Source organism: Anopheles funestus, chromosome X (assembly GCF_943734845.2).
Source record: "Anopheles funestus chromosome X, idAnoFuneDA-416_04, whole genome shotgun sequence".
Classification (NCBI taxonomy): Eukaryota; Metazoa; Arthropoda; class Insecta; order Diptera; family Culicidae; genus Anopheles; species Anopheles funestus.
Window position 1 is genome coordinate 14036215 of NC_064597.1, and position 18571 is coordinate 14054785.

General features: G+C 41.9%; 3 protein-coding genes across 11 annotated transcripts; 2 read left to right on the plus strand and 1 right to left on the minus strand.

Moving 5' to 3' along the window:
• The first annotated feature begins 29 nt into the window (after positions 1-29).
• On the plus strand, positions 30-3874 carry LOC125760962 (uncharacterized). Its single transcript, XM_049421614.1, has 4 exons — positions 30-997; positions 1091-1326; positions 1392-1561; positions 1748-3874. Exons 1-4 carry the CDS (start codon positions 741-743, stop codon positions 1958-1960), a joined length of 876 nt encoding a protein of 291 aa, XP_049277571.1. The 5' UTR covers positions 30-740; the 3' UTR covers positions 1961-3874.
• Positions 3875-3950: 76 nt separating this feature from the next.
• LOC125760939 (corticotropin-releasing factor-binding protein) lies at positions 3951-11833 on the plus strand. 2 transcript variants are annotated; one of them, XM_049421553.1, is made up of 6 exons: positions 3951-4918; positions 5099-5219; positions 8788-8860; positions 9380-9901; positions 9963-10111; positions 11167-11833. In XM_049421553.1, the coding sequence occupies exons 2-6, from the start codon at positions 5157-5159 to the stop codon at positions 11419-11421; spliced, it is 1062 nt and encodes a 353-aa protein (XP_049277510.1). In that variant the 5' UTR covers positions 3951-4918; positions 5099-5156; the 3' UTR covers positions 11422-11833. The 2 variants fall into 2 exon arrangements, with proteins under 2 accessions (XP_049277510.1, XP_049277519.1); XM_049421562.1 differs by having other exon boundaries at positions 3951-4895.
• A 281-nt stretch (positions 11834-12114) lies between these two features.
• LOC125760855 (phosphoribosyl pyrophosphate synthase-associated protein 2) lies at positions 12115-17824 on the minus strand. Of its 8 annotated transcripts, none has more exons than XM_049421410.1 (5): positions 17758-17824; positions 15940-16309; positions 15173-15292; positions 14849-14968; positions 12115-13851 (listed from the first exon to the last, which is right to left on the minus strand). In XM_049421410.1, exons 2-5 carry the CDS (start codon positions 15957-15959, stop codon positions 12981-12983), a joined length of 1131 nt encoding a protein of 376 aa, XP_049277367.1. In that variant the 5' UTR covers positions 15960-16309; positions 17758-17824; the 3' UTR covers positions 12115-12980. The 8 variants fall into 8 exon arrangements, with proteins under 8 accessions (XP_049277367.1, XP_049277382.1, XP_049277375.1 ...); XM_049421425.1 differs by having other exon boundaries at positions 15940-16153; positions 17650-17787; XM_049421418.1 differs by having other exon boundaries at positions 17650-17787.
• Positions 17825-18571: the final 747 nt, after the last annotated feature.

The following is an 18571-nucleotide window of genomic DNA, read 5'->3' on the forward strand; positions in this document are numbered from 1 at the left end:
TAGAGCGTTTGCTTTTTTTGTTTTGTTTTTTGTTTTGCTATAATTACTCCACTCAAATGGCGCTGTTTGATTGCAGTTGATAGAGTGATGAAGTAAAGTTGATTATTTGATTGTCTTTCGACACAGCTTTGTTGGATGTTTTATCAGGCTCACGGATGGTATTGTTTTAACAGTGAATCATCCACACGAAGGGCTTATTTATAACATGCCCCATACGCTTTGTTAGTGTGATTTGAAATGGCCTGAGTATGGCGGCCATTAGCAGTGGAAATCAACCTGAAAGCCACAAACCCTTACTCAAGCGTTTTTTTTGTACAAATTGATAGAAGTTTTATACTTTTCTTTTTTCTCTTTTTTTATGGAAGTCTTATAAGTACTCAGTTAAGGGGTGATTGTGGTTCAAGATGCTACCAGACGATTTTCAACGCAACCGGTCATTTACTGTGGGTTGACCCACCAATGATTCCCGATTGGGAGTGTTCCCAGTGTGTTTCGCTCACCGATCACCAAGACCACTAGGTACCAATTATGTGTCTGGAGCAGACATAAAATCCACTCAACGGGAACTATCGTTCCGGAAACGGTACGCTGCACATCGATCAGTGCCAATTCTTTCGTACCCGGCGTTCTGCTGGTGAATTAATATTTGTTTGTCGTATAAAAAGCGATCGTTACTTACGCGACGGTGGCATTCACTGACCGACCTACAGGTGGAGCTATTGCTTTCACCCATTTTCAAGATGCCGCCATCAATCAAAGGGTTGTGTGTGCTGTTGTTTCTCACAGTCAGTGTGGTAAGCGTGTCTAGTTCGTTGATACACGAGCTTACCGTGGAGGCGGGTGAGCTGGTAAGAAGCTGTCTGCGTCGACCTACCGTGTCTCGATGGGATTGTGTGAAAAACGAAAGCCTTACCGCCGTACATCAGCTTTCGGATGCGCCCAGAATAGTGCTACTCGACGGTGTTCATCTTATACAGGTGGAAGGCAGCAAGAGCGAGTAATGTTGCCCATGTTGGCAGAGTGTTGTGACGTGTTTTTGGGGGGAATAAAACCGCCTGATACAAATAAAGGTGTCCGCTTCATGTTTCAGGATGGAAAATGGCGTCCATAACCAATATGGCGGCACCGTGATGAGCACGTGGAGTAACTCCGTACTGAATGCGCTAAGACGGCTGCTAGATACACACGTGCTGGAAGTTGATTTATCGCACCGAAATGATCCAGAAGATGGTGCCGATGTTAAGAATCCCCGGACAGTGTTAGCGATACGCTTCGGAGAGCAACAAAAACCTTCACTTCCGGTGACAATTGCAGGCGAGAGTGAAGGTAATGATCTATCGTCCGTTCTGTTTGGGTTCAGCTACTTAGCTATTCTTTTCGCATTATTTAAGGACGTCATCGGCGCCGCCAACAGATGATACCGATGATGATATTCGGTGTAACGGTGTTCGGTATGTTTATCATCCCGATCGCGTTCCAGTTCCTGACCGCGCTCAGCGGCAAAGCGTTCCTGATGGCGAAGTTAGCCCTACTGCTTGCCTCCATTAACGGCCTTAAACGGGTAAGCTAGCGCTGTAAGTAGTACGCGGTCGCATAGGAGTCGGCGCTGCCCAGCCTGCAGGACAAATTGACTTCCAATGTTGTTTCCCCATTTTCTTCGCTTTACCCTTCGTTTATTGGTTTGCGACTAATCCATTTCCAAACTTTCAACTCCATTCCATTGCTTGATGCACATCTGGTGCGAAAGGTCGCTTCTGCTGGTGTGCACTATGGCCTGTACCATGCCGTCGATCATTATCCCGTACCGGCGCATCATCCACCGCCACCATTTCACCAGCATCCACATGCCGGCCCGCTGCTGTACGATCGTGCCGAAGGATTGTACGCGGAAGGACCACGCCGTAGTGGCAGTACATTGGCGCCATTTCTCAGCCGTCTAGCAAGCAGTTTGTCCTTCTAGCGCCTGGACCACAACCAATAAGACGTGTTCCAGTGAGCTTTTATAGTTTTATTTATTGTGTTCCGCTTCCGCTTTTTTTTATAGCACATGCTTGTCATTAGTGTCATTAGTTTTGAGGAGGTCGTTGAAGAGTGTGTGTGGAGTTGCCCAAATGTCGCAAATATAGTTCCGTTAGCAATGGATTGGAATAGTGTTTATTTTTTGCCGACCCTTTATTTATCATTTTCCCTCCGCATGAGAGGGCAATAAAAACCGAAAATATCCCATTCTTTTCACCAGCTGCGTCAATCCTAAATCGAACATCATCGATCGGGACACGTGGTTGAGAAAAGGGGGTCGGTTGGGAACAACGTGAAAAGGGTAGTTCGATTGTGGGAAATCACACTTTTCCATCGAGTTTGTGTGTTTATATCGTTCATTTTTTTTTGTTCGTTCGTAAAAGTTTTTTCCCTTTGACGTGGGCGATGTCAACTCCAATGGACGACAGCAGTATATAGCGTTATGGGAAGTGACGGTAGAGGAGGTGCTGCCCGGGGGTGTGCGGGTGAACAGTTGAGTAGTTGCAATTCGATAACGGAACAAATTGGCCCACTGTCTTGCACATCTCGTATCACCCTTCCTCGCAAACCTACCACAATTCTTCCCTCTGTTCCTTACGTCAACATCTTTTGTCCTTTATCAGACTGAAGTAGCTGATCCTTTCGGAGCGCTTGTATCCATTTTCATTCCGTTTCCATTTTTTTTATATTTTATCCTTTTTGAATGTAAAACAATATAGTAGCAAAGTAATTCTGTTGTACAAATTAGGGCGTTGTGTAAAAAAAATTAATTAAATTAAAAATTAACAACAACGCCTAAATGTATACAACTCGCATAACAAAATTTCCCTTTCTGTGCAATTGATAATTTGTTAAAAGTTGTCAAAACAACATGGCAAGGAAATATTTCCTTTAATTATTCCCCTTCTTTTCAACTGTTTTTTTTTATCCTTTATCGTAAAGGGGTTCAACAACTAACTGATCCATTGGTAATGCTCGAACCTAATTCATTTCCAAGCTTTACAAACATACAACACCCTATCCTTCTCCCCCCCCTTCACTGTGTTACACATACCTCTTCTATATCTTCCGCCATCTTGGCAAAAGCGTTTAATTGCAAATTCCTTCTCAAACATTTATCATTAGATCGGGCAAAGTGTTGTAATATTATCGCTCCTTCTACTGTGCTGTGCTTTGTTGATTATTGTGCACGAAGGTTGAAATCTCTGCAATCGTTTTCTTCAACCTTGCCTCCCACTTACGTCCCTCCCTTACTCTTATGAAGGAAAAAAAATCATCGTGAAGTGTGATGCGACCATTTTGAGTGAAAGTTTTGCAAACTTTTGTCGTTTTGCTCTTTATCTCCCTGCTTCACGTATATACACAATATCTTGGCAAAGGACACCGCAGGAAATAGTGCAAACTTATCCAATGGAGCCTTTTCCGTTATTCGCTATGGAAAACCCCTTGAATGGTATGGCAAGCGAGGATGCGTTTGGGTCCGTTCATCGTTTTTTGTTGTTGTTGTATTCAATTCCAATTCGCTTCCGGTACCGTATGGTATGGGATCACGTTTCTTCCCCGTTGTTGGTTGCAAGGTACGCAACGAACGAGGCCCGCTTGCGAAGATGCGAATGAGGAAGTATAATAGGGTGGATGTAAAAAAAAAAATACAAATATCTAGACGAAAGCGAATATTCGGTGCTGTATTCGGGCTCGGGTTGATCAGAAACGGGGTTTGTAGTGTTGCTTTTGTCGCTTCTGAAGAGTTGCTTAACACTTAGGTATGTTGGTCCATCCACTTGCCATAACATTCCCATATGGATTTGGTTATTGCAGGGTTTGTAACGTCGTATTACAACATGAGCGTATTTATATATATATTTTTAAAAATTTATTTAATATTACTTCTCGTAGTACCTAAGTAAAAAAAAGTACATAAAATCATATTACTGGTTGGGTTGTCCGGTATCATTGACATGACGTTACTAACACTATCACTTAGCTAGTATAAAGAAATTGTGAAATGGAAAACTATCATTATCACACTTTATTGCAAAAATGGAAGCTGAAACCCTGCAAATAGCGAGAAAAACCCGACACAATTCGAAAGGTATCGTAAAATCAGGAGCATGCTTTCCAGAAAGAGAACGGGCTCGTGAAGAAAGAGAGCGAGAGAAAGAGAGAGCTAACGTTAAAGTTCAGGCACGCACTGGTGGCTGTGGCCGTAACAGAGAGTCAGTAAAGGAAAGCGAAGAGCGAGAAGGCAAACAAACGCGAACAAACACAGCCACAGCCTAAACAAGCGAGATGCTGCAGCCGATGGAGACGCCTGGTGTTTCTTTGCGTGCGCAAGAGACGGCCAGCGAACGGTTCGGGTGGAAAGGCGGTGGGCAGCTGAGGCAAATCTCGTACGCTTTAAAACGGGACCAACCGCCGCCGTTGGGTCGCATTCGCAGAAACTGTCCGACCGGATGCTGCCGGTTGAGTGCCAGTGATCCCGTGCAGTGCAAGCCAGTCGCCAGTTCGTCAGGCAAGTGAAACGGAACCAACCATCACCAATCAACTTCGATCAAACTCGGAAACGTCCAAAATACGCTTCGGACACGCATTACACGCTAGTGTCCAATTAACGTGCAGTGGCGATTTTCATACCGGAAGTGGTGTTTGTGACAATTTGTGTGCAGGAGCGCACGGGAATTGTGTGTATGTGTGTTTGAGGTTGAAAAAAAAACACGTGCAAAACGATCAGTTACTTGCGTTTCGATCGTCACCGTGATCGATTGTACGATGGTTTACAACGAGCAAACATTTTAAAGAAACGGACCCACAAATTGAGGTTCTGCAAAGAAAAAGTGGTCATTACGGTTTGAAAAGTGAACTTCTCAACACTCAGTGTAAGTTGTTGGAAGATTATTAGGTATAATTAATCAGTATCGGTTTATCAATAAAATTCTTCATTATTAAAGAAAAAACAATTTGTTTTTGTTTTTCGCATTTTTATACGATTTTTTTTCTCATAAAGCAAAGTTAAGCTAATAATAATTTAGAAAAAAATTTGGGCCATATTACAATTATTTTCTCAACTTTATCTTTTCAGCGGCGGAAAGGACCATCCCAGCGTGAGCAAAAAAAAATTATAAGAGCCGCAAAGAAGGATGGCGATGCGGGGTGTTATGATGTTGTTTTTTCAAGTGCTGATCCTCTGCTTCCAGGCAAAGGTAGGATAATGTTTAAGTTTGTTTCTGTTTTCTTTTTTCTTCTGCTGTTACAACACAGTTGCATCTCTCTGCACAATCCGCGGCCAATTGTTTCGTTCGCATTGCACCTGTTGCATACAGCACCGTGCCCGTAAAAGCTTGTACCATGTTTTGTTACCGTTTTTTTTCGACCTCCTTTACTTTTACATTTCTTTTTCACCCACACTACCTTCATCTCCACAACGAACCACTTAACCTTCCAAGTATCTTGCTGCATATTTCATAAGAGCATACATATGTGACGAGCAAATCAACGAGCAGAGAAAGCGTTGAGTGTGTGTGTGTTTGTGTATGTACTTGGGTGGAATACCTTTTCTGCCTTTAGCCACTTGTTGGCCTTTGCGTTGAGCGTTTTTTTTTTTGAAAATGATGGAAAGAGGCTTTTGCATTTGCATCCGGCACGGGTGGAAAAGCGGAAGGCTGGCATAAGGGTGAACGGACCACGATGGGAAAATGGTACCTCATTTGCATTTCGTTACGGTTACCGGTTACCGGTGCTCGTACACGTGAAGGACTGCTCTCGAGTGGCATTTACCAAGATTGAGCACTGTACAATGAGTAATGCTTTCGGGGTGAAAAAAAAACGGTTCTCTTAACTTAATTGAATTTTTGGCTCCGGGTAGGCCATGCCTTACCATGCCGGTCAAATCATGCGTGTGATGTTGACGATGAATGATTTGATTTATTTATAAGCTCAGTAAGCGATGCTGGTATGCTAAGATGTCTTACAGTAGCTATGAAATACAAAAGAGCTGTAACTCTTGCATACTTTAAGGGGATTGTAAAGGGACGCTGAAATATCTATCTTATTATTTATTTATTTATTTCACTTTGCAATGTTGAAGCTATCCGTTTAAACGGGGTGCAAGCTTTAAACACACTATTATTTAAATACTAATTCACAGCATGGGTTACGCCCATTGTTCACAGATGGCGCTAGCTACTTAGTAACCGCGCATCATCTCTGTCTCTCTTTTTGGCTTAACGACCTTTCAGCTCATGCCATTTCTGGCTTACTAAACTTTTTTTTTACCGCGTAGCTGGATAGTCAGTCCTTGCTACGGAGGAACAGTTCAGCTGGGATTTGATCACCAATCCTGCCGTGTGGACCGGCGCCCTTTATCAGATAACCACCGGGCGGCTCAACTTCGCACCATATTATTTGCTAAAAGCTTTTTTTTTAATAAATAAATAAAATTTAAATTTCTCCTTGAAGTTGTCCTCAAGGAAGCTTTTAAGGTCCTATCAACCAGTGCAGCGAGTAAACAAAATAATAGCTTAATTTAAAGTGCACTTACAGTTGTAAAACAACACTTGCAACGCATGCTCTTAATGCTACTACCTCAACAAAACATCATTAACTTTCAACGTTGCAAAATTGCAATAAAAGCACTTCGCACCACTCCCCCCCCCCAACCATCCATTCCCTCGGCATTTACTAACATTAAATTAGTTCTAAGTGAGGCATGCAGTACCGCTTCACCCACACACACACATACATACAATACTCCATCGCGGACGGTGTTCTACCTGAGCGTGCCGCAATGAGCGAGAAAAGCGCGTCCACATGGTCGTTTTTCGCTTCTTGTTTTTCGCCATCAGGCAAACCGGGGCAAAATGCAAACTGGGTGGGAAATTGAATATTTGTGCACAATTTAATTATGTGTTATATTTGCGTTTCATTTCGCGGTAGTCGCGCACCTGTGCTCTAGGCGTCTCTAGGTGTAAAGTTTTTCCCGCATTTTTACCTCCCCAGGAGAAAACGCGCTGGCTTTGCCAGTCACCTTTACGTTCCTTTTTATTTACTTTTTTTTATGTAAACCTCACCGGTAATGGTGTAAAAAAATGGTTGAACTGGTGCCCTTTTGTGGTACCCCGTTTTGTGAAAGGTGCTTGCAATTAATTTTTACCTTCGCCTTTTTTATGCATCTGGTAGCATAGAATAGAAGAAAAACAACAGCAACCAAAGAAACAAAAAAAAGCTTAAATGTACGCAAATTAATTACAACATAAAACGCTGCTTCCGGTGGTGGTGCGATCACATTTTGCTTTGTCTTCACGCGATGATGGTTCTCTGGTCGTTCTAGCAATTGATTTCAATGCCCTCCATTCTGGTTGTGTGTGGGCTTGGCCCGCAAACGCAAAACCAAATTAGCCACTCACCAAAAAGGGAACAAAACGGTGGGAAAACTAATTTAAAAGTAACATTTCTTTTCATTCTTCCCCATTTACTCGGCCATCAGTTTTGTCATTTCACTTTGTTTCCTTAACCGATGGGTTAGGGAAGAGTTTCGGACGGGATATTTCATTCTCTAATGGTTCAATTCGTTCTAGCAGCACGTGGGATGTAAAGCAAGCGTTGCCTTTTCGATTGGTAATTTATTGGTCCGTTGATTTTTCTCACTTCTTTCTTTGGCATTATATGCGTTACTACAGTTTGTCTGCTTGTAATTGAAACCCTTTTTCAACCCCTGTAAAGAAGCTATTTTAAGCCATTCATCCAATTTTCAATTCTTTATTCTTTCTTTATTGCTAGAAGAAAAGATCAAAGAACAAAGCATTTCATTGACAAAAAATTTGCCTTCTTTTGAGAAATCCTGAGGATATTGGTAGAATCACACGATGACTTCATTGGAACTCTTTTGAAGAAAATAGATAATGCATACGGATAGTAATATCGTGATTCTGACATTATTTTAGACGTGAAAAGAACCTCTGGAGATTATTAAAAAAAGAACTTTAGGAGCAGTGGAATCAAACTGTAAAGATTTTGAAGGTTGTCCATCTAACAGATCCTAAACTACTATATTGCATTTTGTAACCTTTACCTCTTGGGGTAGTACTACCCCTTCAGGTAACAGTACTACAAAAACTAGTATGTTAATCTTGGCACAACCTAACATATGTACTCTTTTGGATAAAAATTTGTTTGAAATCTACTACTGTACCGTTCCGAAATGAAACTTCTGGAGAAAATAGTAGACGATAAATTGTGTTTTATAGTAACATTTATTATAAAGAAAATTGGAAGCAAATGTTTTGCTTAGACTTAGGACTAACCTCAATATGGAAGGCAGGATCCAGGATTTACACTTCAGTGGTCATTTCCAATTCTTCAGCAATTCAAAATTGGCATAAGACGATACAAAACAGTCATGAAAGCGGTGCTATATTGTGACTGTTATAGCTTAGTCGAAATAATGCTATTAATAACCCAGAGGATCTTGGATGTCGGTGAAGCAAAGCATTTCCATGCCTAAACTTTTTCATTTATATCTTCCATTTTCTACGCATTTTTGGGGGATAGGATAAGCTGGGATAATTAAATTCTACTCACAAGACGCTACAAGTACATCACCCGAAGCATTTCCAAAACATACATCAACATGTCTATATCTCCAAAGTCTCAGCACAAAGTCACATTGCACTGTCGTAATTGTGTTGTTGTGTTTTAAAACATCCTAGAGATATATTCTTTTCTCTCAAGCGATTGTACGGGATAAGAGCTGCGACTCATTTGTGTTTTCAGGCTTGGCACGCAGTACGACGATCGTTTGAGCTCGAGCAAACGGCACCGCAGGAAAAGATACATCTCATCACGGGTAAGTAGCAAACACTGAAGAGGAGAAAGTTAGAATTGAGTGAGGAGAAAGGGGGGGGGGCAGAGAAAGGCTATGAGGAGTAGAAATAATTGTTGCGAAAGCACTCGTTTCGATTGCACTTCAGTTTCAAGCGAAACTTCGCTTCCAAATCAAATCCGCGTGGTAGTAGAATAGCGTGGGAAGGTAGCAAGAAAGCAGGATGTGACAGGTACAATCGTGAGGAGATGGTGCGCACGTCACATGCCGATCCATTACAGTAGGGATCTCGAAGCAGCTGAAGATGAAGTTTGAAGTGCTCAGTAACGTGACACGTCGCCACGCGGGAATTGTGAACCGACAGGAAAATGGGAGTCCCCGTTTTTGTGTGCCACTGACAGCTGACTTGCTGTTGACTTGTTGCGTACCTTAGCCTGAACGATGCTCGCCGACGAATGTTCCGGTTTTGTTACATCTGTGTTGGTTTCGCTTTTTTTTCGATCATCATCGCTTTCCACCGGATCCCGTGTCACCAAAAAACAGACTGCATGCACGTCACATCGGAGGAGGGCGAATTTTCATTCGTCAAGCTGCCACCGGTACGATCGACGTCAAAGCATGGCGCACACTGGATGGCATCGCCCGGCGAAGCGGAACTTGTGTCGGTGGATGGTGCGGCCCGCCAGCTGTCTGACCAGGAGACGGAACCGGATGCCACGACCGTCTGTGGTGTGTACTTCGTTGCCGATCCGGACCAAACCATCGAGGTCACGATGAAGCAGGTTAATGTGGAGTGTCGTTCCGGTGGGTTGATGGCGTTCGTCGATGGCTGGGAGCTGAATGGGCAATATTTCCCGGGCGAACGGGATCACGAAAAACCGCTCGAACTGCGCGTGCAGGAGTTCTGTGCCGAACAGACCAGTGGACCGTGGCCGGTCAAGGGTGGTTCGGGTGCCTCCCATGCGTGGGTATTCCGATCGAGCCAGAACGCGGCACTAGTGCAGTATCGCATACCGGAGCGTGGATCATTCGTACTGTCCGCTCGTTTCCATTACAACCCAAAACGTGAGTGTCCTCGCAAACGCATTATATCCAGTAACGGAAATAAGAAATTCATATCTTTTAGCTTGCAATATCATGGCGGAAGGTTTGGCACCGTACTATATGTTGCGTAACTATGGACAGCGAAGAAATTGTACACTGACTGCACTGTTTCCTGCCGTCGTTTCCGTCATTGCCCTGGAAGTTGGAGAAGCTAACGAGAGTGTCCGTTACGTAAGTAATTTTTGTTGTTTGGTGAACGGAATAGAAGGAAGAAAAAGTCACATTACTAGACTTGCCAATATCAAATGGTTTCTTTTTCCTTCGTTTGTTGGTCACTATACACTTCAGCTTACTGTTGTGAAGTTAAAAAATAATTGTTTCTTTTGTTAGTCGAGGTCTTCCGTGTGTCTCCATCTGTTATAATGATGACACAACATTTCTTCTTCTTTTGGGGCTTCAAACCCTGAACTAGATTATTGAGGTTATGTAATTGCTTGTTAAATTTCCTATCATTCAATCAATAATAGCAAGTGAGGCTGGTACAGAGTGATGATGGGATGGATAGGTTGCGTAACTACAAGTCTTTGATTATGCTGACGGAGAATGCCAAAGCTCTCACCGCCAGAGAATGATGGTAACAAAAACCAGAAGGCTTATACTTGGATGAGGCACGTGATGAGGATGTCAAACTTTGAGGACGCTCTACCAAGAAAGTGTTCATAAGTGATCCCAATTGGTAAGATGTGTCAAGGAGCACAGTGCACTCGTTGGTTGAATCAAGTGTAGCTTAATCCGCCAGAGATCGAATGCAGCTGTTGGTAGTCTTTCCCACATAGTTTCTCAGGAACATCTCCTTCTTTCTTTCTTGGCCTGCTCGTGTTCGAGCACGTGGCGAAGACATGTTCAGGTCTCCAATCCGTTTCCAGGAAACTCGGACTAGGTTTGCAGTCCTCCGTCCACGGCTGCATCCGATCTACGGCAGGTTCGACTCCACCTGATCCAACCAACGAGCTCGATGTACTCCTCTACGTCTCGTCCTGAAAGGGTCACTGTACCTGTCACTGAGTACCTTCTTAGTGGGGAATGGAAACATATAAGTTGAAATTATTGCAGCAGATCCTCCGTTAGATGATGATGATTTTATAAATGTCAGATCGGCTATATCCGGTGTCTTACGATGTCTAACAACTTCGTGTTTGAAGACCAACTCCAGCCTATTAGAAGACGATGGGACCGTCCCCATTGACAAAACGCATTATTCCAGCACCGGTTTGTTTTCATTTCAGTGTGAACGCGTTCGGGTGGACGATAAAATTGAGATTGGTGGTTCAGTTGGTCTAGACCCATCCCATCAGATGGTACGTGCGAGCACAATCTGTGGTCGTAGCCGTGGCCGGATGGACCTGGACCAGACGATCCTGTGCGGTACAACCTCGGTACGGTTGATCTCAAGCGGACGGTACAACAATCAGGCAATGGTGACGATGCGCATGGCCGACGAATCAGACCTCCGGTTGGCGACAGTAATCTGCGAGATGTAAACCGGGACTCTCACACACAACACACATACACATAGTGACGAAAGCCACCACCATCACACACACACGCATACATCCCCTCACACCAACCAGGTCCCCCTTTTCAATCTGCGACGGAGTTAAATGGCACACGGGTATGGAACATTGGAATATCGCCGCTACAGATCGTTGGAGCACACATTGGAGCACAAATTTTAAATCCCTTTGTGAAATGCATATAAATACAGAGATGTTGAAAACTTCCGATACAAATGATACACAAAAATGGGGGAAGAAAAGAGAAAGAAAACATTTGCAATGGTAAAAACGAGTTACAAATTAGAGAACAAAACTGGATCCCCATGGACCGTAACGCTTCGTAGTTACAAGATTTGATGTAAAAAAAAAAACAAATATTACTCAATCGTACAGTCTCGCACACATGTATTAGTCCCTGTCACATCTGAAATTATTACAAAAAAAATTATACTCAACTTAAACTAAAGGTGCAATTTTCTCAGGCTCCCGAAAAGGGAATTATCGAGTGTTGATGCTTTTTTGTAGATGGTTTTTTTCATGTTTGCCTGGTTTACTTTACCCAAACCGCCCCCAACTTTCACACGTGTTACATGGGTAAGAGATGCAAATTAACCCACTATCCATCGGTAAGCGTTGACTGATAGAAAAAGCATTATTTTATCCACAAAAAAGACGGAATAAAATTCCAAAATCATTCAGTGTACTTTATTGATCCAGTGCAGATCGGCCTACATTTCATCGTATGCTATTTTTTTTCTTACCAAAGAGAATTAACAGAAATAAAGGAAAACAAAATTGAGGGAAAAAAGATAAAAACAAAAAGGGAAAAATGAGAAGACTAAAATAGGTTGGTACATTTTCTTCTTCTTCTTCTTCTTTGTTTCATAGACTTACGCTTTGTTTTTTTTGTTTTGCACAATCTTCGCAACCTGTATTAGGTTTTTTTGTATGTTGCTTTTGCTAATATTTTGTTTTTTGTTTTTGTTTTATAGATCGTTGCCTCAAGCAAGATCCTTACTTTAATGCTACACTATATTGACTATGCTATCATATTTATGAGCTTTCGTTTTGCTGTGTGTATGTGTGTTAGTGTACTGGTATGTTGGGGAAGTGTGCTAGGCAACCAGGGCAACACACGGTGAACGTAAACGGAAGAAGCTGAGAATGAAAGAAAGCTTCAATTAGCATGATGCATTACACGATTGAATGAACAAAAAAAATGCGAACACACACTGAACAAAAGTTAGTAAAATAATAGATAAAACCATTGAGAAAAATGGAGGTTGGTTGTGGTGGCTAGTTTTGGTCCCTGTTGTCGCGCCTGTTTACGTATATCTCTTCACTGTTGCAAACATCGAGAGAATATGTTTTTTTAAATGTGTTTAATTATGTGTGTAAATGCTTTACGGCAAAGACACCAGGTAGAGTTAGCGTAGAAAAAAAAACACTAAAAAACTAAAAATCTAAAAAATATAAAGGAAAAAACACACATTGCACATGTGGAGAGTGTGTCGTGTAGGGCGTGTGTGATGCGTGTGCTGCCTCTAGTCTTCTAGCGTAACGTTCTTGAACAGATAGGACATTGATTCCTTGTTGTGTATGCGCCTGATCGCTTCCGCCAGCAGAATACTGATATCGATCGTTTTAATCTTGTGGCACTGCATCTTCTGTATTTCGTGCGGTATCGTGTTCGTCACGACCACTACATCGATCGCCGAATCCTCGATCAGCCGGGGCGCATCCTGGCTGAGCAGGCCGTGCGTGGCAAGGACGTAGATCTTATACGCTCCCCTATCCTTCAGCACCTCGGCCGCCGCCACAAACGATTGCACATCGTCAATCATATCGTCCACCATGATGGCGATCCGGCCACCAACGTCACCGACCACGTTGATCGGTGGTTTTTCCTTCGCCGGATGTATCGGTACCCCGCCCGACACATCCATCGTGCGTGACTTCGGTAGCGTCGGTGGCGAGTTACGTCCGTCCACCTCGTCCGCTTCCGATTCCTTTTGCTCGCCGTGTATGACCGCAATGCCAAGACGCAACCGTTCCGCGTACGAGGTAGCTTTCTTAGCCGAGCCCGGATTACGGGCGACGATCACCGAGTTCCGGTAGTCCGGTATGCTTTCCTGAATGTACTGAAGCAGAAACGGTGAGGCGCGCAAATTGTCCACGGGACAGTCGAAGAAGCCCTGGATTTCCTTCTGGTGCAGATCCATCGTGATGATGTGGGACAGTCCGGACGTGCACATCATCTTTGCCAGCAGCTTCGACACGATGCAGCCCCGTTTGCGCATTTTGCACTGCTTCGAGTACGGCAGATACGGAATCACGCCGACGATCGATTTTGCGGACGAGGTTTTGCATGCGTACGCCATGATGAGCAGCTCCATGATGTTGTTGTTAACGTCTCTGTGGTAACAAAAGGGCAAAAGAATTTGTTAGATCGGGTAATATTGTGGCAGATATTGGAAAGATACCTAAAAATTTATCTTTTTTTAGTAAAACATTAATAAGCGCCCACCACTAACCACAAAAAAAACACTTGGTCACAGTGGAGAATCTATCTTTTATGACCCTGATTGACCAGTACGTGGAAACGTCCGGTCCTCTCGCTCTAACTACAGCTATCTCCTTCTCCTGCGGGATAGCTCTACTAGAGCGATCTTAGCGCCATCTAGTAATCACTAGAACAACCGATGAGAACTGATCGTACGCTCTAATATACAGGCGCCCCCGAGTTACGACTGTATTTGGGACCGAAAAAAGAGCCCGAAGCAAGGCGTAAGTCGAAATCGTCGTAAGTCGAGAATACATCGTTTATAACCATACGTAGAGAGTCGAGAGCTTTATTTAAATATTCGAGAGAAAAACATAACATAGTATATTAATCTTTCAATATTTCCTTAAAATATTTATCGAGAATGAATAAGTTTAGTCCAACAATTTAATTTTTCTGGTCAGTGAAGACCATAATTTTTCACGGTTGCGGGTGAAAATTTAAAAAAACTGACAATTTGAGCAAAATAACAACTGTCAACTGTCAAGATCAAAATCCGTCGTATCTGCGAATCTTCGTATCTCGAGGGGGTCGTAAGTCGGGGGACGCCTGTATGTCAATTTTTATATTCAAATTGCTTTATTGTCAATGTTTTACTGCCAATACGCATAATCGAATTACCCGCAAATCATTAACGAAAGTATTTGCTTATACTTCGATGAGTAATCGGTATCTTGAATTACCGAATACCGAGTATAAGCGTACTTCAAGCTAAAATGGACTCTAGTTTAAACTGACAAGCATCGTTCGACAGAAATTCCTAATCGTCCTTCTAGACCACTTTTACAAGTCCAGTGAAGTTTTTAAACATTACACAAATATTTAAAAAATACATTACTAGTAACTTACTTTGTTCCGGTCTGTATGATATAGATATCTTTGCCGCGCACGGAATCGCCAATTTCTACCATCGTTTCGCGATTTGTTTTGTGATAAACCGCGCATCCACCGTTCGCCACACCAAGCCGACTTCCAGCAGCACATGAAAGAGGACAGGAAAAAAAAATATAGATAAGTTGCATTTCTTCCAGTCGTAGTTTAAGTAAGCGATGACTACACCGGTAGAGCAAATAAGGTCTGAAGGTCCGTTTGATCAATAACGGAGTTTCTTTTTTCGAGAGCATGGTTCACCGTCATTTGGGAATGGAGGGTTTTAAGGCACATCGCACATACTTCGCAATCAGGTTCGCCAGATCCGGATGAGAGTTCCCATTGATGATGACGATATCGGACGTGGCCGGTGCGTCCATACTGTCGAGCTTTAGATGTTTCGCCGGGCGTATGCTGCCGAGTCTGAAAGCAAGGATGCAAATGTGTAGAAAGGTTGGAACAATGTTTTTTTTTCGCTATTTAGTGGGGTGCAGGATGGACCGGGATCGGATCGGAAAAAGGGGTTGTAGTTAAAAAAAATTGGGCACCTGTTAGGAGCTGAGGTTAGTTTTTTTTAGCGGAGATGGATGCGAGAGGATGGCTTGACGGAAATAATAATTAGAAAAAAAAATGAATCGACAAAGGACAAAATAAATGACAAGCTAACATGGCACATTTCTATTCTTCAGTGTTAGGCATAAGATTCCAGGGTGGTGGTGTTAGTGCTACTTGTTTGATCGTTAAAGACGAAACGTTTAGTTGTTGCTTATGTTAAAGGGGGAGGTAGTATGTTATGGTCGCAACATAAGGACAAGGATGAGTAAGGAGCAGCATGCAGCATGTGTGTGTATTAGTGTGTTTTACAAGTAGCATTACAAATAACGATTGTTAATTTCTACAGATTATGGCCAATTAACACAAGGATGCATTGTTCTGTGATGCAAAACAGCAATGAAACAAATAGAGAAAACGGAATGGTTGCATCAAATTTGTGAGGAAAATATGGGACGAAGAAAACAGGGGAAAGGGAAGTAAAAAAAAATGTAACGAAAAGTAAAATCAACAATTACTTATTTCTGCTGAGAAGCATCTTGTTTTTTTTTCTTTTTTGTTTTCTAATCTTTTGTCTTAATGTTTCTTCAACAACACTTGTGTAGCGTGAACGGCCCCACGGCAAACGGTTTGACGCAGACTTTGACGCTTTTTTATTTGGCTTGATTTGTTTTTGCTTTTTTAATCGATTTCATGAGGTGGAGGTATTGTTTATTCTCTAGATTTTACGAACTAGACGAACAAAACGAAACGAAACATCGACAATGTACAGTAAAAAAAAAAACAATAATCACACACACACACAAAACTGTTCTTTTTTTCTTGTTCTTCGGTGTTGCCTTTCTCTTACAGCTTTGCTTTTTTTATTTTGCTTAACTCTGTAAATGTCTGTAAATGGAAATAGTTGTTGTAATAGAGACGAATCAGAAAGTTGTAACAATATCAACATTAATCGTTCGTTTGCATTTGCTAAGGGAAGCAAGCATGTGCAACGCTGCTATCCGGTTTCAATTCAAGGTTTGGACACACATTTAGAATTAAAATGCAACTGAACTGCATCATAAACACCACCCGCCAAACAGTTTGTGGTGGTGTGCGTGTGATCGAGGACCAGGTGAAGGGGGAGTTGGAGTGGGGGGTAGGGGGTTGATATAATGATTTATGTTGAACCGAGGTGCTTCGTTTTGCATAACATCGAGCATGCTACAGGTACAACATAACGTGGCAAATGATGAATGAATGAAAACTTGCGTTTTACTAATGCATCGGTGTTTATGGGCATACGTGTATGTGTGCGTAGAAAACAAATTCAAATTAATGAACCATGTGACACGAGACGGTATAATTTTCCCCTCGATACGATTAAACGCTCTAGCGACACCCAAAGAAAGAAAGAAAAAAAAACACAAATGGATGAAATTCTGTTTGCACTAGTTTTCATCTACTATTATGACCGGCAGTGTGTACGAAACTGTACGCACTCTGGCATAAATGATAAAAAAAAAACAAAATGTCTGGATTTACTATCAAACACAGCTGGTAATAGAGTACGCAATATCGCAATAGTGCTAAAATGCAGACAGAGCGAGAGAGAAGTAGAGAGAGAGACAGAGCGTGAACGAACGATATGAAACAGAACATAACGGTGAGTGAGAGAAAGACAGAGATATATAGGAAAGGTTGATACGGGGTTGCATTTGGTTTGGTTCGGTTGGTTGTTTTCTTGGTTGGTTGCTGAAATTTGGATACGCTATCATTTCTATTACAATTGGTTACATCTATTGGGATGTGTTTTGATTAAAGAAGACACAACACTTGAGCACAACGAACATGAACACACAGTTACACCCGGTCCACACTGCACCCTTCCACTGCCGTTAAGTTAATAGGATCGTACAAAGGGCTTGGCCATCGCAAAACGCTTGGAAAGACCATCACTAGTAAACCAACAGACTTGTGTGAAGATACAGTAAAAATATTTCAATCAAAAGTGTTGAACAGGCGGGAAGGGTGCGTGCTAATTAAAACGAAAATGTGTGTGAAAACGGTTTTGCGGTTGCTTTTTCTTCTTCCCCGCACAATGCGGTGTTGTTTTGTTCTCACGAATGTCTCGACACGAATGTGTACGTATTATATTTAAATGAAATAAAAAAAAAATAGTGGAGGTAAGAGCGTGTGTGAGAGAATGGGGAAAACACTGAAAACCTTGCTGGAAAATCTTGTCGCACTTGTCCACCGCACCAAACGCCGATTTTTCTGTATTCGCCTAATGAATGGAAAAGCCGAAACGCAACACCCAAAGGAGCACCACAAAAAAGTGTGGATGGATAACACACCAGCACCGTTCAACCCAGCCGACAGATACGGTATCGTTCAGCTGCTTGTTGTGACAGTCCGGGTCCTGGTTTGGCAGCTGTCAAACATCGGTGACATTTGAGCGTATAAATCTTCACCTGTTGTCGTAACCTCTCGTCGTCTCATTGAATGCTCTCTAATCATTTTAGATTAGAATAAATTGAATTAGAATAGAATAAAGAATCAAAAGGAAGTAAAGCGAACATAAGGTTTAATAATACTCTTCAGGTGGACAATGAAATTTTGTTCAAATCATATGAAAATAAACGATTTATTCTCACATGAATGCATGTGGGTTAATTTACATATTAAATCAATGATTACTCTGTTTTAATGGCACATGATTTGTTATCTGTCTATAATTAGTTTTTAAATTTATATTTTTACATTTTTGATTATTAAAAAGAGGAAAAATTTGATGGAAATAGTAAAAGGTATCGAAAAAAGTCCTAACTGCTTTTTTGAATTTCAAATTAACGTCCCACATTCTTTCATGCGACCTTTGCCTTTGCTTCAATTTTATTCATTTTATTATTGTTGATGAAACAATTTGAAAACAAAACTTTACTGAACGCCCAAGTTTTCTGAATGGCAGAAACATTTGATTGGGTGACACCAAAGGATATTTAAAATACTCTTTTGTTTTATATAATTATTTTCGGCAAGAAATATGTTCAGTTGAAGTTTAATTTGCATCAAACATACTGAAAAACATGTCACTTGTTAAAAATAATTTATTTTCCTGTGAATGTTTGTTCAGAACCTACTGTACATACTTTTCGGGTGATGTTTGAC

Excerpts from the sequence above, each read along its gene's own strand:
- LOC125760962 (XM_049421614.1), top strand. The coding sequence starts at position 741 with ATGCCGCCATCAATCAAAGGGTTGTGTGTGCTGTTGTTTCTCACAGTC. Across the intron at positions 998-1,090 it reads GTGGAAGGCAGCAAGAGCGA|GATGGAAAATGGCGTCCATA; the intron begins GTAATGTTGCCC and ends TTCATGTTTCAG. Across the intron at positions 1,327-1,391 it reads AATTGCAGGCGAGAGTGAAG|GACGTCATCGGCGCCGCCAA; the intron begins GTAATGATCTAT and ends GCATTATTTAAG.
- LOC125760855 (XM_049421410.1), bottom strand. The coding sequence starts at position 15,959 with ATGCTTCTCAGCAGAAATAA. Across the intron at positions 14,969-15,172 it reads CTGGCGAACCTGATTGCGAA|TCGGCTTGGTGTGGCGAACG; the intron begins GTATGTGCGATG and ends TGCTGCTGGAAG. Across the intron at positions 13,852-14,848 it reads ATCATACAGACCGGAACAAA|AGACGTTAACAACAACATCA; the intron begins GTAAGTTACTAG and ends TTGTTACCACAG.
- LOC125760939 (XM_049421553.1), top strand. The coding sequence starts at position 5,157 with ATGGCGATGCGGGGTGTTATGATGTTGTTTTTTCAAGTGCTGATCCTC. Across the intron at positions 5,220-8,787 it reads TCCTCTGCTTCCAGGCAAAG|GCTTGGCACGCAGTACGACG; the intron begins GTAGGATAATGT and ends TTGTGTTTTCAG. Across the intron at positions 9,902-9,962 it reads TTTCCATTACAACCCAAAAC|CTTGCAATATCATGGCGGAA; the intron begins GTGAGTGTCCTC and ends CATATCTTTTAG.